Genomic DNA, 21,099 nt, shown 5'->3' with positions numbered 1-21,099 from the left:
TTACTCCACAAAGCCAGTTCAGTAGCATGGGGTTTTTTTTTTTGGTGTTTTTTTTTTTTTTTTTTTTTTTTTTTTTTTTTTTTTTTTTTTTTTTTTTGTTTTTGTTTTGGTTTTGGGAGGGTTTTTTTGGAGCTGGCTTCCCAAACCAGAAGGAACGCAATTTAGACCACACAGAAAAAGCTGACTACATGAACTCATATATAAAAAGTACATCCAAATAAATGAGAAAAAGCTAGGTACACATTCCAGCAAGCTTGGTGGAGAAAGTGCTCTCAGTTAGCTGACTATGAGATTAAAGCGACAAATTTACTAAGTTCCATGAACAGCCTGCGTTCCATGAATTCTCATTAAAAAGCACTAAAACATACAAGGAATTAAGATTTCAGTGTGAAATATAGGCCAAGGGCACAGAAAGACAGTCTGAACCACTTAGAGGTTTGCAAGTATTTTTCAACTACTGTGTCATTTTTAAGTGTTGAGCTTGCTACCAAATGACACATAATCACAATCATTCACCAGATCAAGATAAATGCTGCTACCTTGCTTTCACAGGCCTAAGAATGAATGGCAGAAGTAAGACCCCAAACCCTATTTTGCCTGTTCAGCAGCTTGTCAATTTCTGCAACAGAGGCCTTAAAAACAAATGCCTTTTAACAGTGAATTTCTCAGATCCTTTTGGACAGAAGTTTTTTACCTGCTGCCTCGACATGTCACTCAAAATATGTTAAGATGATCAAGTAGATTCATTGACCTTTAGACACATGCTACAGAACAGCACATTCACTACTTCCTCCTGAAGTTTGTACAAGTGGTTTTACTACAAGAATGATTAGGACAGAACACCTGTGCTTCTCCAACAGAACAAAATACTTCATCTAGGCTTTTTACCTATGTAAAACGTAAAAGTAAAAAGAATTCTCAAGAAGTAGTCAGATTTATCTCCTTTCCTTCCCTCCCCTTCCATGCACTGTTAGCCAATACTGGGCAACTGGAACTTGATTCTGTCATTCTGTCTTTTGCCTAATTCTTTGATATTTCCTTCCTGTCACATTTCCATGCAGATCAGCAGATTCTTCAGACTGCTGTGGAAGCAAAACAGAGCATGCTGGAGATTAAACAAGCAGTACCCTGAACACTGCTGTGATCCTTCAAGTTCCACCCAGAGGCTTTGTGCATGGTACCTTTGTGCTGGTTGTAGAGGACTGACCTCAAAAACTTGTAGCTATCCAACATGGAACCTTGTAAGTCATACTGCCTTGTTCTTTCCATGAGAGCAACACAAGAGCTAAAGCCCTGTGTTTGAAGTTACAGGAAAACAGTCAGTGAAGTTCAACCACATTCAGCCAAAGAAGCAATGAAGACAGTGACAGCTACCCTCTTCTACCAGGCAGAAAAAAACAACAGCTAAGGAATGAACTAACTTGCTCAAATTGCCCAACTGGCCCTGAGTTTCTTTAAAAAAATAAACTTCCATGCCTCACTTGGCAGGATTTTAAGGAGACGCAAGGCCAAGGAATGAAGACAGATTGCCTGGGAAACAGCATTAATCCCAGTAACATCATGAATTACCAAACCCTAGCAGACACTGTCTTTCAAGGGGGAATTCACACTGCTGGACACATGCTGCCATATATGAAAATATAAACTTACACAGTGTCTATCATAAGAGAAGAAACCTGCAAAACATTTTTTCTAACTTACTGCAGTGTATTTCGACACTACGCTACAGAACTGGTATCTGTCAAGATACAAAGCAGCCTCAGCAAAACTCTTATTTTCCTTTGGTAGGGTTCTTGTGTGGTGACAGGTGGTCCAGTACTGCCCATGCCCTCACTGGTGAAAGACATTTCAAATAGTTTGATGTAGCACTCAAGGCCTACATTGAACGTAATTTCAAGAGTGCAAGTAAATGGAAACGATACTCCAGAGAAGTATACACTACTCTTACAAATCCAGTTTCACTGTCAGTACCTTCAACTGACTACTCCAGCACATTGAATTTGGGCACATTAGTCACAGTAATAACACATATTAAACCAAAATCAGTGGTTCATCACCAATATCAGAACATGTATTTAACCATCTTGCTAATTACCAGAACTACTGGTTAGGCAAGAAATCTGAAAGAAACATGTACCTTCAGAAATGCGATGTAATTTAGATCAGCACCACTAGAGAAGAACAGACACCACAAAATATTACTGGTGTAACTAACTCCAATGAAAAAACCTTGCCTAGAGTATGAGATATACATGGGACATATCCCTCTTTATTTTTGATGTCGAAGTCCAGCCATTTCACTTGTGATACCATTTAAAGCAAAGACTCTCCTGACTAATCTCCCCATCTCTATAATATTATTTTGCTCATTCAGTAATCACTTGCTGCTAGTTCTATATTTAGTCTCTTTAAACTATTTTTATATGGACTGAATTAAGAACTGTGCCAAGATTTTTATTCTACGGCTAATTCAACAGGTGAACATTACAGTTACACAATATTAACATCGCTGAACACAAGGCAAGTAAAGAAACAGCCTGAAAGCCTGGAGTTTTAAATATTGAATGATGACACACACTGTAAAACACTGAAGAGCACTACTCTGGAGATAGCAATCTAAAAACAGTTTTATTGAAATTTTCCACTGCAGTTAGTAGGAACGACACTTCTTGTTTCTAAAAATGCAAACATTACACCACCAAATCTAAGTATTTTTACTACTTTAATATTTAATTTCCTGACATCAAGAAGATCTGATTCACAATTTTCAAGTGAAAACTGTGAAAGTTAGCAGGCAAAACAAAGACGTTAGCAAAAATAATAAAGAGGAACAGCCCCTACAAGTGAAAGTTTTTATTTCTTACTATCTGCTACTACCTCCAGATACCTCAGTACTGTGCTTTGACCTCTTTTATTATTACTAGAGGACAAAGTATTTGTATTCTCTCAAAAAACTTGAGAATTTAACATAATTTCTTCCTAAACACCTCTACTTGATGTATTCTTCCAAGTCTTTAAATCTGAAATCTTTAAATGCTAAAATCAGTATTTCAGTAAATACCTACATTCACTACCTCAAGTGCAATTTTTCTGCTTAGAACACTACTTGCCCTTAAGAGTAGTGTCCAGTTCTTTTAAAATGCATGTTTCTGTGGAAAAAACTCCAATGAAAAACTACCATCCAGTATGTCCACATGAAAATGTGTTAAACCTACCTATAAAGCAGACACTTATATTGAGAAAAGTAATACATTAGGAGCAAGTATGCCTCCTTTGCCAACACAATAAAAAACAAGGACATGCTGCTTTTTCTTACAGCAATGTTCTCAGAGGTCGTTGTCCAGGCAAGTGTTCTTAACTTGCACTTAAATTTATATGAGATACCGTGATTCAAGAAATGGTTGTAATTTGATTTCTAGTAAGAAGATGCTGCAGCACACCGCAGAGATGAAGTCTGAGGGATGGACTCTTGCAAGACACTCTAATCAGCAGCAACATGTCACATGGGGCTGTGAGGACAGCACATTTTATGGTTTGGCCTGACACTGTGTGAATGGACAACCAACCACCTGGCCATAACGTGGTTTACAGGTGACAGCAATATGCATTAAGAACTGAATCCTCCTCTCAATACTATTCAGGTATGTGAAAAACAAGCAGTCAGCTTAAGTTGAATAAATTACATTCAGAGTCTGAGGAGACTGGAATTTCAGTGAAGAACAAATTTTACCTGGGGGTGAAAAGATATGTCTCTGTGTGTGTGTGTAGTATTAAAATCAAAATGCCGTCAAAGCTTTAACTGTTAACATAGCTAAATTGCCTAATTGCCTAATTATAATTTATGCAACTCCTGTAGAAATTTAAGGAAAAAAATCCACTTTTACCCTTCATCCAAGAAAAAATGTTCTTCTGTTTCAGGTCTGCTAGAATAGTGCAATTTGACTTTAAGAATACAGTCCTGAGGTATTCAATTACCCTGTCAAGGCCACGAAATGCTCTGGCATCATAGCTCCTCTCTTTGCTTTTGCGGATTGACAGTTAGCAAAACTCATTACCTTTACATTAAAGTTCCACATAGGATTCCCTTTTGCTCCTTACTAGATCAACATTCTTAAATACTAGTGGAGGGGGAGGTGGGAACAAAAAAAAACAAACCAGAAGGTAAGGAGGGTTTCTCTCAGTTTCACAGCTCACTTGCCTCTGTTAATAGTTTTTTTACACAACTCATGCTTACCTCATTGTTACCCAAGGATATTAGTTAATCAAAAAATTAACCAAAATTTTTCTCTACAAGTATCAGTGGTGAAGTCAGGAACAATCTCAATCTTTTTTATCTGTTGCACTGAACTCAGAAACCAAACCAGATTCTCTTTTTTTCAGTATTTTGCTATTTTCCATTAACTGTTTAAAGTGTTTTCAAGAGTACTATCATTGGTAAAATTTCTTAAGGGTGCAGCTATTGAACAGTTTAATTAGAGGATAATTCCTTTACAATTAATCTTGCTGTAAATCTAAGTAGTGGTTCAAGACACCAAGTGAAATCACACTGCGTAATGCCAAGTTTTAACGAAAATGAATCAAAGAACACTAATGAACTTGCAGCATTTCATTTCAAGCCTTCTCTTGCTATACAGCACTTTTTTGGGTATTTGTAAAGCTGAATGCTTAGTATTCGCTCTTCTACTAAGGCTTTAACTAGCTCTTCTCATTAAACAACTTTCTACAGTAGGGCAGTCATCTAGGTGATGACAGCAAAATAGGACATCTTGTGTTTGTAGCCAAAGAATTTGTCAAATCCATTCCAACAGGAAGTTGGCAGAATGTTACACATTAAGCCTGTTTTAATTTTTATTACATGCAAAGTTATAAAGGAGCGAGAAGAAAACATACAGATTTAATAATTTAGATTAAATATTCCTTAATTTTTATTCCTCTGACAGGTAATAATTACCCATGTAAACATACCAATAATCCAAAGAACTTCAGAGAAGGAAAACCTTATTAAATTTGACTTTCGAGCAGCACTATGCTAAGTAGAATATAGACATCTTATAAATGCTATCTTATAAAAAATGTTAGCTCCAGGGCCTCTAGGTTGGACAAAATATTCTTCTCCCCTTTCCAACATCTATTTGCATACATGTCTACACATGTCTCACCTGGATTCTCTGTTAAGAGAACCGCCAAGTCCTGCACGCAGGGCTCTGCCACTTTAAGTCCTCAAAAAGCACAGCATCACTGTCATTTTCAGAGACTCCATGGCAGCCACAATCCACAAAGAGCTGTGTCCATCATCAAGGCAGACTAGCATCCATGAAGTAAAGTCAAATATACTGTCCTGTGTCTTCCTGATACCCCCAATAGTCTAGGTAAAAAGCTGCCTCCTACTCACCCCCCTGCAATGGCTCTCAGCCAGTCCAAAGACAGGCCATTTGTCTGCCCACTCCTTTTTAGACAGTGAATCTTAACACACTCTCTTGTTGGTGCAGAACTCTTACTTCACAGTGAAAGATATTCCTATTCAGATAATCTCACAATACATTCACTTGTATGTTCTTTCTATTTAGGAGTTTTCTCAAAAAAAAACCCTAAACCAAGGGGAGGGGAAGCCATGGAGCATTTCTCCTCTCCCAAGAGAGAAGGCAAAAGTGAAGACAACAAAAACATGCACTCAATTTTCTTATCCTTATATGTAGCTCAGTGATCCTTGTAACCTTTTCGTTTATCTGAGTTTTCCACATTTAGGAAGAACTGATCTTTTCTGTACAACCAAAATGAAAAATGAAGTTGTGGACAAGCAAAAAGGTAAGCAGAAAAAAAAATCACTCCAGGCACAAAAATTCACATTTTTACTGTCTCTGAAATAGAACAGAGATAAAAAGCTTGCCAGCAGCATCATCTACCAAAAGAGAAGCTGCGGAAAATATTTTACCTTTTATGAGATGCAACTTGTTTTCACATTCAAGTTGCATAATTCAATGAAGTCCAAACCTCACAGGCTAATTGTAGTACACATAAATCTGTTTACATTGCAAATAAACCATAAATTTTGCCACAAAGGGCACTACATAATAATGGAGGCATACTGTCCAGCTGAGCAAGATTCACATACCTAACACACCCATAAGTAGCTTTACCATCAGGGTATACACCCGCCCCAGTGTTTTACTATTCAGTTAAATCAGAAGGTAATACAGCACGTTAGACAAGACTAAGACTGCTATTATTTGCTTTTCAGGCACCTGAAAGTTGGTTAAGATACTTTGCAAAGAATTCACTGAAGTATTCCATAAAGCATTCTACAGGATCTTCTTTTAAAAAACAGAAGAGGTAATAGGATTTTGTATTGCTATGCATAGTTTAAAAAAACCCAATTCTTAGGCCAGCATTTTGCAAATCCATATTTTTCAATGTATTTTATTTCAAGAAAACACTGAGTGGCATGCCCTTAGGGGCAAGAAAAATATATCCAATGACAAGCAGGCTAGTATAGAAGCTGTGGATCAGAGGTGTCTGTCACAGCTCCAACCCAGAGCATCACACATCAGGGTCAGGACAGTCAGTTTCCTCTGAGTAGGACTACACTCAGTTCAACCACAATGTGAGGATACATCACACTGTGACTGAACCAGCAAAATTCCTTCCACTTCTATATACTAATGGGAAACAAACTTGAACCATAAATCTGCTGAAGTACTAAGCATTCCTACAGAAGTCCCAAAAATGCACAGAGAGAACAAGTATCTATTTTTTTTCTTTTGAAGCCTAAATATACACTAACATTCCTATTCAATAGTGTTTCATATGAAGGTACACAAAAATCTCAATTGCACATATTTTTTGAAGTGTGGGTCAAAGTTATGGGTTAGATTCTGAGTTTGTCAAACAGGCTGGGGTTTTGTTTTGGGTTTGTTTGGTTTGGGGGGGTTGGTGGGGGGGGAGTTTTGTGGTGGGTTTTTTTTTTGTTTGTTTGGTTTTGTTTTTGTTTTGTTTTTTGGTTTTTTTTTTTAATTGACTTACCAACTCTGGAAAAATAGGATCACTGTGGTCTATAAACAGGGACTAACCTCTGCAAAGGCCCTGGGACTGGGACCACATAAGAGACTTTCTCTATCCAAGATGTTGTCTCCAGAGACCTCAGACATCAACTTGACCTCTGCTCACCATTGCCCCCTGGCTGATCTGAGGAATATGTAAGCTACAAAATGCTTCACAGTAGGTTGGGCATTTGTACTGCTTCACAGATAAATGCAGTGAGGTTGGGACTAGAAGTTCTTTAAGGTCCACCTAATTTTTCTGCCTATATAGTTGACAGAACTTCCAGTCTATCACCCTAGACATACAAGTCATGTTGGCTCAATCCAAGGCATTACATGCAAAACATTACTACCTGCAACACAAACAGATTCCCTTTCTCACCATCACACAAAATACAGCTCCAAAAACCCTGGAGCACAAAATTATTTTGTTCAATTTTCTCCCAAAGTAGAAAATGAGAGAGGACTGTGGGCAAGAAGTCTGCCAGAAACACACAGAGAGCTTTCAGCAGCAAAGCATCTGCCCATGTCTTTCATTCATCCTACTTGTGTGCCATGAGGCACTGTTTCTAACAAAGCAGTATTTAGGTTTCAAATTGTGTAATCCACTTCATTAAATCTTATGAATAGAGACCAGGTCAGACTCTTTAGCCAAAACTATTGGTATGTTATTTTCGTCTCAGTTGTCTTTCAGTGGCTCTGCACTGCTTTTTAATTACAAATGTTTTTAGAGGTGAACCTTATTTTATGTATCAAACATGCCCCTAGTTAGAAGGCACCCACTATCCAAGTGATCAGCTAGCAAACCCTGCAGTTTAATGAGGAAGAACGGGCTAGTTGGAACATATACTGCCTTCAGACACCAACACCTCTGAAACATGTTCAAAAGTCTGCATTTCCTGATAATTTTATTTAATCAGGTCTCTCAGAATTTCAGAGTTCAATCCCTCAAATGAGTATCCTCAGTCTTCTGTTACTGGATTAAAAGAGCAGATGAGAAAAGTAACTCTCAAGATTTGTTTCTAGAAATTTCAGAAACTGAATTTAGTAAACAAGTGACATAATAGAAAAAGACAGGAATACCAAACATTAGCGATGTAAAGATCAGAGCCCTAGAAGTAGAGTAATGCATAGATAACCAATAGTTATTTCAGCACTTCATTCTAAGGGTTTTTAAGAGAAAGAAGTCAACTAGCAACACAAAACCTGAAGTATTAATAAGGAAGATATCTTTGAGAAAATGAGGAAGCACATAGTGTTCAAACAACATGCAATATCGCATTCCTTCAATTAAGGTATGTAACAAAATCTCAGTTAAAACAAATCAACTGTATATCTGAAGTGTCAAGTGAGTTAAGAAAATGCAATTTAATTTTCTATACCATCTATACTTAATCTACTCTAAATATAGACTACAAAGGACCATTTACTACATGAAATTTTTTTTTATTCTACTGACATTAGCTGAATGCTTGTTACACTTGTAAAGGTAAAACAAATCAGGAAGTCAAAACAGTGCAGTTTCTTTAAATTATTTTAACACTACATACCTTTATAGTCTTAGTTTGAAGTCTCAATCCATTCAGGGTATTGATAGCTTTTTCAGCATCCTTGGGGTCAACATAGTTCACAAAACCATAACCCAAGCTCTGTCCTGATTAAAGAGACAGAAGACATCATTAGTATTGCAGTGCCAGACAACGACTAGCTAACTCTTTAAAACCTACAGACACACAGTGAGCAAATATTGCTTATACTGAAGAACAGTACCCACCCCAAGGAACAAAATGGCAAAGGGTCACAACATCTAATTTTTCCACCAGCACTGGTAGGTTTCAAGTAGCTTCCTCTGTTCTTGTGTTCAACACAGAAATTGCTACATTCAGTTTAACACAGGAGTTTAAAACTGGTAAGCAGAGCAGGTTCAGAAGTGTATTATGATCTGTTAGACAACAGAAGATCTGCAGAAGCATCATGTTTAAAGTGACATCAAGAATCCACTACTGACTGTTAAACTTTTTTATTGAACATATGTAATATAGTGGCAAAATTCTGGACTACTGCTTGAAAATAAAATACATTTGAAAGTCACTCAGCGTCAAAATTTCAGCCAAAAATTTTTACAGATGTTATTCATACACTACTTAGAGCCTTTCAGTAACAAGGAGTTTAAAGGCTTGTTTTGTTCCAATATTCAAAACAACAGGTATAAGTATCTTACCAAGAACTAAATATCAGCAAAGATTCAGTATTATTTTGGGTTTTTTTAGTGCTGGAAATTCAGATGACAGATGGACATTAGGCATTTTTAATCGGTTCTTATCTCTGAACAACAGCCCCTTTCCAACCAATAATTTTGCCTAAGCACTTATTAAACACTTGAGTTTAGCAGTAGTCACCTTTTGACAGCTTCAAAACTTACTAATGCTAGTATGCTATCCCCAACTAGCATCCTACTTTAGAAGTACTTTTAGTGTCTACGAATGCAAATACATGGGAAAATTTTAACAAAGTGAAAAGACATACTTAGCAAGAATACTATCCTTTATTAGCACAAATCTTTCCAGAAACACTCCCATATTCTGAGGTGGTTTGTGGGTTTTTGGGGTTTTTTTAGACACCAAAACAAGGTAAAAAAACCCAAAAACTGTCAACAAGCCATAGGGAAGCATCTGACATATCTAATTCACAAAATGCTAGTTAGAATGATTAGCTTGGGTACACAACAATATAAAAGGATAAACAGCATTACATGAAGCACAAATGGTACATTCATTTATTGTCCAAAAAAGATATAACAGAAGTCATGCTGTAAGAAATTTTTGTATTGTATTTACTATATAGTATGCAATGCAAAAAACCAACGGGAGACTTTGTGCTTAATTAAATATTGTAAGAGTTTACTAACTGGCTCATCGTCACTGGCATTTACAATTTTGCACCTACTATGCCTACCATGGCACCAAAGGTCAGAGGGTACCATCACCCCACTCCCCAAAGCTACTTCCATTCTCTCACATCTCCTCCTAAAAACATCTCAGGCAAACATAAATTGCCTAGCTGGATCCATGAACAGGTTAATACACGCATTAACAGAGAATCTAAACCCCAACAAGATAGAAAACTGAGCACCTGCTCTAGAGAACCCTGCTCTGAGTAGGTTAGACTCAATCATTTTCATGCCTTCATCCTCACCATTTTGTCATGTTTCTGTAACAAACCATATGGAAATACCCCAAAGCATTTCTCTCTTCATTTACAGCTCTACTTACATACTGCTAAGTTTCTAATCCTAGAAGCTTTTTTACTTATTAGTTTGATTACAGTAGAGCAATTTCTTTAACTGTCACCCCTCATCACTCTGTCTGCAGAAACTCTTTCCAACAGCATCTCCAAAACAGAGGAATCTCTCTTTTTGTGCATGATTGATTTCAGTGTTATCTCCTAACACAGAAATGCTGATTTCAGGTGTTCTTTATTAATCTCCTGAGAAGCCCTTTTAAATGACAACCTTAGAAGATGTTAAAATCTTTTAGAGAAAGCTATTTCATACAGGATGTTTCCAATATAACACTCACTCAGTCTTCCAGATCTAACAGAATAAGACGGCAAGAAATTATTTCTCCTATCCCTCTATGTTGATGTGATCTAGTTTTCATATAAAAACCACCCACGCTGCTGCAGAAAGTGTATGGTTTATTCCAAGTCTGTAACCTCCCTGCAGTATTGCGTCTCTGTAACCCCATTGGCCTGAAGATCTGTCCGTGCCCACTTTGAATCTCCCTGTTAAGAGTGCAGGGAGAAGCGGGCTCGCTCTCTTTGCCCTGCAGGCCTCTGGAGGCTCTGTACCTCTCCCCTATCCCCCTCTCCCCCCCTCCTCTCCCCTCTCCGTCAGTGACCGTGCTGCCTTCCTGGGGTCAAACTCCAAATAAATCCTCATCTCATCAGCACCTCACCAGCTGTCTGCAGTCTCCTTGCCTGCCTGCATGCAAATACCAACGAACCAAGGACCTGGGGGGCTCCCGGGGAACCTTCCCCAGGGACCCCCCCACATCTAAATTACAACAATTAGGACATTAGCCTAGGAAGGTGCACCAAAAAAATCCAGTAATTTATTCAGAACAAGTCTGAAATTATTTATGCAACTTTATTTATGATTTTACAGTGAAAGAAAAGCTTTCACCATGACAGTGGTAGAACACTGAAAAAGGCAATCAGAGGGGTTGTAAATGTATCTCCATTCCTGGAGATACTCAAGAATCTGAATGGGCATGACCCTGAGCAACTTGTTGAAGGAAAAACTGCTTGAGAAATTGAGGAATGCTTGAAGCAATAACCAGATTATCTCCAGAAGTTCTTTCCATCCTCAGTGAGTCTGTAAATGAGATTCTATTTACTTCAGTTTTGTTTTACTCAGGTTATAATCTAAAATTCAAAAGTGTTCTCTCAAGTCCTTATTTACTTAGAAAGGTTAAGAAAATGCAAAACTTCCTAGGCATTAAAATTATGTCTGAAGATTAGTGGTTTAATTGCGCATTAATAATAACTGGGAGTCAAAAATCACCTTCTTCACAGCATGTAAGAAAGATAAATGTTGACTCTGAACAAGCAATGCAAACAGCTGTAAATCAAACCCGATTTCTGGAATCAGTGTTTGAGGAACCACTCTTACATCTTCTTGCCTATATACTAACCGCTTTTTAAGTGGTTTGTCAATTCATAGACAGATAGCTAAGTTCCAGAAAATTCAGACAAGCATTTAATAAAATGCAGCAAAAGCAGCTATTCCAAACATCCCATCAGATATCTCATTCGAAGCTACATTTGACAGGTGGTGGGAAAGTAAAAAGTGGGTTGCAAGGAGAACTGAGTTTCTAAGTTCTAAGTGAAAAGGACTTCAATCCAAACTTACTCAAGTACCACTTGAGCTGTACAAGCTAAAGAGAATCTCATCTTACTACAGATTTCAGAGAGACCACCATATCCATTGTGCACGAATTTTACTCATATAAAATTAGAGGCTCAAAATTAGATGACTCAAACCAGTTCTCCTTCTGTGCAGTTTTTCCTCATTCCTCAATGTCCAGACATTTGCTTTCAAGACAAAACAAGGAAAAGCTAGACTTGAATTAAATCAGCCACCACTTAGGATATTTAAGAGAAACTTCATTATGTAATGAATGTAATGACTAGTTGTATTGCCTGAAGATAAAGACTGAACTGGAGAACGACAGAACTGGACTCTTCTGTCTGCGCTTCTTCCACACCAAACTCCATTTGCCAAGACAGCAATGTCGTGCAGAACACATATTTGTCTCTAAGTCTAGTAATATGCTTAAAAACAAACTATGTGTCTGAGTCTGCAAAAAGGTGACAGAAGAAAGAAGGTAAATCTGTAGCTATCCACAAATTAAACAATCCCCAGACTCAAACGTGTTTCAAAAAGCTGTTTAGTCTCCTACTAAGGGTCAGCTCCAGCCGAGGCTTCCCTCGGCTTTGTGTTTCCAATTTGTGATTAATGACACTGTCTGAAAAAACTCTTAAAACAGTTAGCTCCTGGTGCTCCGTCTGATACTATGTGTTTAGGTATTTCCAATAACCACTTTTGTTTTTTGAGGATCTTCAAAATTAAGGGCTACTCAGCCTTAATATAGACAAGAGACTGCATGTGTCATGAGCCCTTTATCTCCTAACTCAGATCTACAAGTAGTATTAAATTTAGATTATCCTAAATAAAAGTGTGTCAAGAGTTCCTTATTTAACTATCAGTTGGGCTTTATCTCCTGCATAGTTCTTGTGGCTGCTTTGCAAACCTGTTTAAAGATGTTTCTGTAAACCTCCCACTAGATTTTATACTTTCAACACTAAATGAATATTTGACAACATGGTGCAGAAAAATTCCAACAGTTAGTTAAATGATTGGTAAAAGTCATCTTAACCACAAAAAATAAAAAAGATGAAATTATCTGGAAGAAATGTGGAAATAAATGAGGAAAATCTGTCTGACGTGAATTTTTCTTAAAAAAAATCTGAAAAACCAAAAGCCACATAGTAGAAGTAGTGCATCTCATAAGCCCGTAAGCAAATTAATTAAGTTACAATAAAAGCTATGATTTGAAAGTTCACATTGGACAGTCACAATTACTAACTACATTTTATGTAACTGACACTTGTAACAAAGTCAAATTCAAGCACAGGTGGCAAAAAATCTTTTCACTTAGGCATCTCTTTGAACTTAGACATGCTGTATCTATTACTGACTGACAAATGTTCAGCTGTAACCTACAAGAAAAAGCGCAGAAAGCACTATACAATTCAGTTTAATAGGGGAAACTGTTCCATTTTTGAGCTTCACAAATATGACTTGACCAACACGTATGATTATGCAAACTCAGCAGTAATTAATTAGATAATGTCAAGTTGCTTTTTGGCACCACAGTCAACATATGGAATGGATTTTGAGAAGAAAAGGGAAAAAAGTTATTTCAAACAATTTAATTCTAATCAGTCTAACTAGACTGCTTGAGAGACTGATTGGACATCCAAGTGTACACTAGAAAAGCATAAATGAAGTAATTTACCATTAAAAAACAAGTAATGAACACACTGATTCAGTATTTAGGAAAGGAAAGCAGACAGACTTCACAGGCACCTACCATTAAAAGATCAAAGAAGTTTCAAGTCGAAATAAGTAAGTAGGAAATAACAGCTATGGTCACAGTGCTCCTGCACTTACTATTGTGCCTTGAAAGATTAATTTTTTTAGCTTCAAGAATACACAGGCTAATTTACAACACTTATCAGAGAAGAACCACAAATAAACTAGTTGTATTCTACCCAAGTTGTTTCATAACTGTTTCCTATAAATAATGCACACAGCTGTAAAAGCCCGAAGAAAATCCTCTGCTGTCCAATATTCAGAACAAATAGACGCTATCCAAAGAGAAAAGAGGTCATATAAAGTAGATGTTACAGAGGTGACACTTATTACTTTTTAATGTTTTGCTTTTAAAGGTAAATAAAAAGCTCTGAAAAGCTAAATAATTAAATCTGGCCAAGGATGTCAAGGCAAACAAGAAAAACATCTACATAGAAAGCTGGTAAAAGAAAAGGTTAGAGAAAATGTGTGCCCTCTCTGGAACAGGAAGGTGACCTGGTTATCAGGGATATAGAAAAGTCTGAGGGATACTGAACAACTTTTCTTTCCTCAGTCTTGACCAGCAAGTGCTCCAGCCACACTGCCCAGGTCCTAAAGGGCAAAGAAGGGACTGGGACAATGAAGAACTACCTACTGTACAAAACTATCAGGTTCAAAACTATCTAAGGAACCTGAATGTGCACAAGTCCATAAGACCTGGTCAGACACATCCATGGGCTCCTAAGGGAACTGGCAGAGGAAATGGCTAAACCACTACCCAACATATTTGAGAAGCTGCGCCAGCCTGATGAAGTTCCCACGAAGTAGAAAAATGGAAATACAACCTCCATTTTCAAAAAAGCAAATAAATAAAGTAGGAGAACTACAGGCTTGTTAGTCTCATCTCTGGGCATGAGATCATGAAGCAGATCCTTCAACTAAGGTAAGACACAAAGAAAACAGAGGTGACAACAGATAGCATGGTTTCACTAAGGGCAAATTGTCCCAGACAAATTTGGTGGCCTTCTACAATAGGGTTGAAGTGTTGGTGGATGGGGGAAGAGTGACTGATGCCATCTACCCGCAGTTCCACAAAGCATTTGAAACCGTCCCACTCAATCTTCTTGTCTGTAAGCTGGAGATACATGGATTTAGTGTTGGCTGAGGAATCAGCTGGATGTTCATATTCAAAGAGCTGCAATGTCTCCATGTCCAAGTGGACACCACCAAAGACAAGCAGCAAATAGTGTTCGTATGGGGTGAATATTGAGACTGGCCGTGTTTCACTCTGTCACCAACATGGACAACAGGATCAAGGGCACCCTCAGCAAGTTTGCTGCCAACACTATGTGGTACCATCGATACACTTGAGGGAAGGGATGCCATCCCTGGACTGCTTGAAAGGTAGGTGCATCTGTGATGACCTCATGAAGCTCAACAAGTCCAAGTGCAAAGTCCTGAACTTGGGTTGGGGCAATCCCATGGACAAACAGTGTGAGCAGAGAATGGAGTAAGTACAGCCCTGCCAGAGGGGACACAGGGCTGCTGGTGGATGAGAGGCTGGACATGACCCAGCCATGAGCACTCACAGCCCAGAAAGCCAAACGTGTCCTGGGCTGCATCCAAAGCAGTGTGGGCAGCAGGGGAGGGAGGGGATTCTGCAGCACCCCTCCTGTGAGGATGGGCTAAAAAAACTGGATTTGTTCTGCCTGGAGAAGAGAAGGCTCTGGAGAGATCTTACAGCACCTTCCAGTACCTAAAAGGAGCCTAAAAGAGAGCTGGAAAGTGACATTTTATAAGGGCGTGTAGTGATAAGACAAGGGAGAATGGCTGTGAACTGGAAGGCGGAAGATTCAGATCAGTTGTAAGAAAGAAATGCTTTACTGTGAGTATGGTGAGACATCAGAACAGGTTGCCCAGAGGAACTGTGTATGCCCCACCCCTAGAGAAGTTCAAGGCCAGTCTGGATGGGGCTCTGAATAATCTGTTCTAGGGGAAAGTGTCCCTGTCTAAGGAAGGTTAGAACTAGATGATCTTTCAAGTTCCCTTCCAAAACAAACTATTTTATGTTTCTAAGAGTTTGGTTATTTGAACTATTCATTTTGCATGAAAGTATTTAATAACTATGTGCTATAAGACAAGAAAGATGAATACAACTTTTAACCTAACAGTAGTTAAATAAGCCCTTTCAAGAATCCCTCACAAATGCACAGTGAACTCAATTGCTGCCTTTTCAGTAGTCCTGCAACATTTTCTAGCTCCTGAGAAGGATAGATATTGCTTTCTGCCTAACACCCTGATTAGACAGTAGCTGATTAGTACGGTAGTTTTATTTCATGACTGCTAAAGCATCTTGGTATTCTACTAGGTCTTCTCTGAATGTTTTTTGGGCAGAAATTTCAACAGGTTTGACTCTAGACATTTCCGGCCTACATAATATGCCTGGTCCTAATGTCTCCTGCTGACCAGCTATCTACTAAACCTGTGTTCTTCCCTCTCTAAAAAGTTGCTGCTGAAAATAATTTTCCTACATGCATATCTGAGAAGCTTGTCTTCCCTGACAGAATCTAGAGCCACTGTTGTAGAACTGTATATTTGAGCATACAGCTGGTACCTTTTTTTTCCCTCCAACACTGCTGCTCTTTGTAGTATACAATGGTATTATTACCAGATAGCTAGCAGGTGCTGAAAGGAAAGCAGCTGCAGCTACAATAGCTTCCATTGCTGCATTTCTTCCCAAAACCAACCAATTCCACCAACACACACTTTCTACCCGCATGAACCAGAACAGCCTCTTGGCAAAGCAGCACAATTCTTTTGAAAGTCTGGGACACCCACCACATGAGGGAGTCCTTGGCTGCTGTTTCCCATCAGAGCTACGAGGCAGACCCAGTAAAAGGGCTGAGCAAGGTAACTTTTTGAAGCAATTGATGATTACATTACCAGAGTACCCAGATAATCCTGCATCTTGTCTGAGATTCTTAAACATTCCTGTAATGTCTGAAGGTCAAACAAAATCAATAATTAACAGTACCAAGTAATATTTTTTCCACAAAAAAACAGAGTCAAGACAAATTCTACCACCTGTCGAGCTCTCAAAACCTTTTCAGAATGTCATTACTGATCAAATAAGACTGAATGAGTTCCAAGAAATGTTCTGGTTCATATTAAGGAGCAAGAAGAGCTTTTAAGTTCTCATTAACAGGTAAAAGTAATGTAAGAAAAGCAGCCCCACTAAGGAATCCTGTTAATGCTAAATTTTGGAAGAGAAAACCCAGAACTGTCATAAATGACTATCCAGATAGGCATATCAAACAAAAAGAAAAAATAACTACAAAAAACCCCCAAACATTTACAACCTCATTAATAATACATCTTAAAACTGTTACACACCACTAAGGTATAAAACAATTTTCATGTTTTCATGTTTTCTAATACAAAAACAAAGCAAAGACTAATCATATTCTGGAAAATCAGAAACCTGAATAGCAAATAACACATTCCACAGGACAACCAAAAATTATTGATAAGCATACATTTAAACAATGGGATTTTTCTACATTAGTCACCATCCCATCATTTCAGACACATCAGGCTATTTCAACTTCTGCAAAAAAGATCTTCTTGCAAAAGACTAAGTTACAGGAATATAACCAGTAAGAACTTCATTATCACAGAAAAAATGGTGAAAAAACCCTATCTTGAAAAAAAAAATCCAAATGGGACATACTATTAGAATCAGTATTAGTGAGTAGAACAACAGCTCTGAGGTTAATGAAGTCTAGGAACTGAAAGTCATCGCCTACAAGTCTACAGAAACAGAACTCAGAGGAATTCCAGAAGACTGAGAATCTTACTTCCTTTTATAATTTAACTTCAGCTACATACACTGCCTTCAGTGCTTAACTCCTCCAAAAACTGTCATCCAGCCCTTGAATGAAAGAGAATGGTCCATTTTCTAGTGAACAGTAACGTATTTTGCTTCCAGCCACGGAAGTCGTCATTTTACAAGCACTGTTTTCAATAAACTGAACTGTGTTTAAAGCCATAAACTTCTGTCTCTGTGCATGAAGTTAACTGGCAAAGATCCACTAAACTACTGCAAGAACAAGCCAGTTTCATATTTTTGTAATCAGGACCAAGTCAAGTTCACAAAAACTTGACATTAGGTTTTATTCTGCCTTTCATCACTCCAAAGGTTGTACTCCAAAGGTTTTTCCATGCAAAGGTGGAAGAACACTTTAAAAGAAACACTCATGACAACATTTGAAGACCATACCATATATCATTAGAATTCATCTTACAGGCTCATGTAATTTTTGCAAGTGTCCTAAAATCTCACAGTGAAGATGTGTTCCATGACCAGTACACAAAAGCAAAAGTGGCACTATAGAAAAAACACAGGATTATGTAAAGATCAACCTAAAACCTGCAAGTAGTAGTCTATGTTGTTCTGAAACCTAGCCAGCGTGGCCATGGAAAAGATAATACTACTAGACTCCAGCCCAGCTTCAGAAGCATGAAAAACTTAACAGAGTTTCAGCTATAGGAATAAGAAACATTCAACCCTTTTGTCTGTGTTGATTTGCAATTTAAGACATCACAATGCTCTACAATATGCTAGAGTGATCCTGCTGAGTGACAACCCCACAGAGGACTTGTAAGCCACAATAAAATATCATTCAGCTGGTACCAGCGCTTCTACAGAAGAGTTAACCTCATCTTCGTAAGTCACTACTGTCATCTGTGATTAATGCCATGGAGAATAACACAGCATTATCTTGATACTGACTAAGGCTAGGAGCACACACTCAGACATACAACCCAGTTAAGTATAGCACTGTATCTGAAACTCCCTACACGACTTGGTCTAACAAGAAGGGCTAAATGAATAAGTACAGAATACCATCAACCTTTCTATTTACTCTTAATGTAAGTTACTGTTCAAGTTTCAAACTATATTTTAGTTTGCATTAAGGCTTGAACTGAATTTTAAAGGCATCTTAGCAAAATGAGAGAACCTGCATAAGTCACTGAGCAATCCCTAATTTAACTACAGTTTGCTTATAGTTCCAGCAGATGGATTCTATTTACTGAACACACAGCGTACATCACAGAGTAGGCAAGGCCAGGAAGTTTCTAAGAAAACATCTGTAAACTGTGATCGCTACTAGAGTTCTGTATTTGATGCTTTAATGCCTTTCTCCCAAACCATTTCTCAGGTATCGCTCTTAATCTGGAATAATGGAAGTTGAAGAATGAAAACGATCCAATGCTGATCAAAGTATTTGACAGTATATCCCATCACACAGTAAGTAGATCATGTCTAATCTCAGCAAGGTTCAACTCTTCAATTATTTGGTGCCATCCTCCTGCCTTATAGCTATAAGCTATAGCTATAGCTTATGGTTCTTCACATGTGAGGAACATTATCATACAGTGCCTCATCAACACAAGCTTGTTGTTGCTGGATACAAAAGTGATGGTGCAGCTCTGATTCTTCCCTGCAGCATGAGGAGAAAGCTCATGGTGGGGGGTTATCGCGGATGCTAAGCATTAAATGGACCTGATAAAAGATGTTCAGCAAACCAGAAGAGACATCAGCTGAAGGTTATTAACAGAGATCCAGCACATTCAAATAGAAAATCTCAATGCCAGAAAGTGTGGTTGAAAGCAGGGACTGCATGGAAAAGCGCATGCTGTTGCACAAGCAAATGAAACGGGAAATGCTTATGGACACTACAGGAGGAGGAACACTGAGCATCATGCCCATTACTGCCTTAGGTTCAAACATAACAAGTGACAGCTACAAACTAATTGAAATAATGGACTGAACTAGACATCCATTTCTCTTACAAGGACATCCATTTACTAGACACCCAGCTTCTTGCAAACTAGCTTGTCATATGACAAGAAGATCTTTACCACTCCAAGGTGAAAGAATACCATGGAATTTGCTAAATCAAGTACTTTTCTGAAAGCAAGCTATATCCTTTAATTTTTACCACTATTAGTAGTAACATGTTTCAGGCATCTCAGTTTTGTCTTTTGCAGTCAATTTACTCCTTGTCAGGAATGCATCCAGAAGTGTTAAATATTCTGCCTTATTGTATCCACCTAGTCACCTTAAATAAGTGAGCAGATATAAAGCACTTTGTTCCACACCTGGGGTGTTTCAAAACCTGCAGTAATATGCTCACCCAAGTAAAAAACTAGCATGACACTGTTGTGGTTTAAACACAGCTGGCAACTAAGAGCACACAGCCACAACTAAAAACACTCCCACCACTCACATCCCCTAGAAAAAGGGATAAGAATTCTTTAAAAAGCTAGCTAGTGAAGACCAGTTTAGTAATTGAAACAAAGTAACATGTAATACTACTGGTTAAAGGAAATAAAAAACAGAGAGAAACCCCAAGGAAAACAAATGGTAGACAAAAAACTGCTCATCATCCACCGATCACTGGCTCATACCAAATCCTATGCCCGAACTGTGAGCAGCCCCCATTTCAGGTAACTCCCTCCGTTTATTATTTGGGCATGAGGTTCTCTGGTGTGGAATACATCGCTGGCCAGTTCAGATCCCCTGACCTGGCTCTGCTCCCACACCTGCTCGCTGGCAGAGCACAAAACGCTGAACAGTCCTAAACTCAGGGTAAATACTGCTCAGCAACAGCCAAACCATCAGGGTCTTATCAACATTATTTTCATACTGATTCCAAAGCACAACACTGTACCTACTGCTGAGAATAAAGGAACTCTTCCCCAGCCAAAATCAGGACACATGAACATAAATTCTTCTCCCAAACTTCACAGAAACACACATTACTTTGGAAAGGTTGTTTTGGTTTTTGTCCAGGTTTTTACCTGCTAGTTAATCTCAGAGTTTTGTAAGACATCCTGAAATGTGCCATGATCCTAAGTTTGAAATATATTTCCCTACTCCAGGGAACTTTTTTCATAGGTTAACTTCCAATGTTACTTTCAATCACATGCTTGCTTTTTGTTGTTTTTTCCCTAGTCTTTACTGATGAATGAAAAAGCAAAAAAGAAGAAAAAAAATTCGCTCTAAACATAATTTCTTCCCCTAGTAAAGATCTTAACTGTCAACTCAAAAGAAAATATGTGCTTGAAAGTATGTACAAGGGAAACATATTTTTTTCATTTTTAACAGCTGTAATTAACAAATAAGAACAACTACTAATCTGCAATAGTAAGTAGCTGGAAAAAGTAATTTCTCTTCGTAATTGGTAAATAAACATAGGAAAAACTGTGCTGAGAAATGCTGAGGTTTTCATTATTTGAAGTATGTCTTCACAACATTTAATTCTTACATGAACACAGCAAAATTCTTCCACAAGTAAGCCTGGCCTTTTTTAGTTTAGCAGGTGGTGGGGACAGTGTGGAACTGGAATAATCAGTGCA

At 38.1% G+C, this 21,099-nt stretch overlaps 1 protein-coding gene across 17 annotated transcripts in view; it reads right to left on the bottom strand.

Annotated features, from left to right (window-relative positions):
* ELAVL2 (ELAV like RNA binding protein 2) overlaps positions 1-21,099 on the bottom strand; it is an 86,216-nt gene that overhangs the window by 11,503 nt on the left and 53,614 nt on the right. For all 17 annotated transcript variants that reach the window (XM_063421453.1, XM_063421462.1, XM_063421448.1 and 14 more), the window contains one exon: positions 8,588-8,691. In XM_063421453.1, the coding sequence (XP_063277523.1) occupies positions 8,588-8,691 (104 nt within the window). The remainder of the gene's footprint in view (positions 1-8,587; positions 8,692-21,099) is intronic.

The sequence above is a fragment of the Prinia subflava genome, chromosome Z (genome assembly GCF_021018805.1).
Source record: "Prinia subflava isolate CZ2003 ecotype Zambia chromosome Z, Cam_Psub_1.2, whole genome shotgun sequence".
Lineage (NCBI taxonomy): Eukaryota > Metazoa > Chordata > Aves > Passeriformes > Cisticolidae > Prinia > Prinia subflava.
The sequence above is the reverse complement of the archived record's forward strand: the minus strand, read 5'-3'. Positions and strand labels throughout refer to the sequence as shown.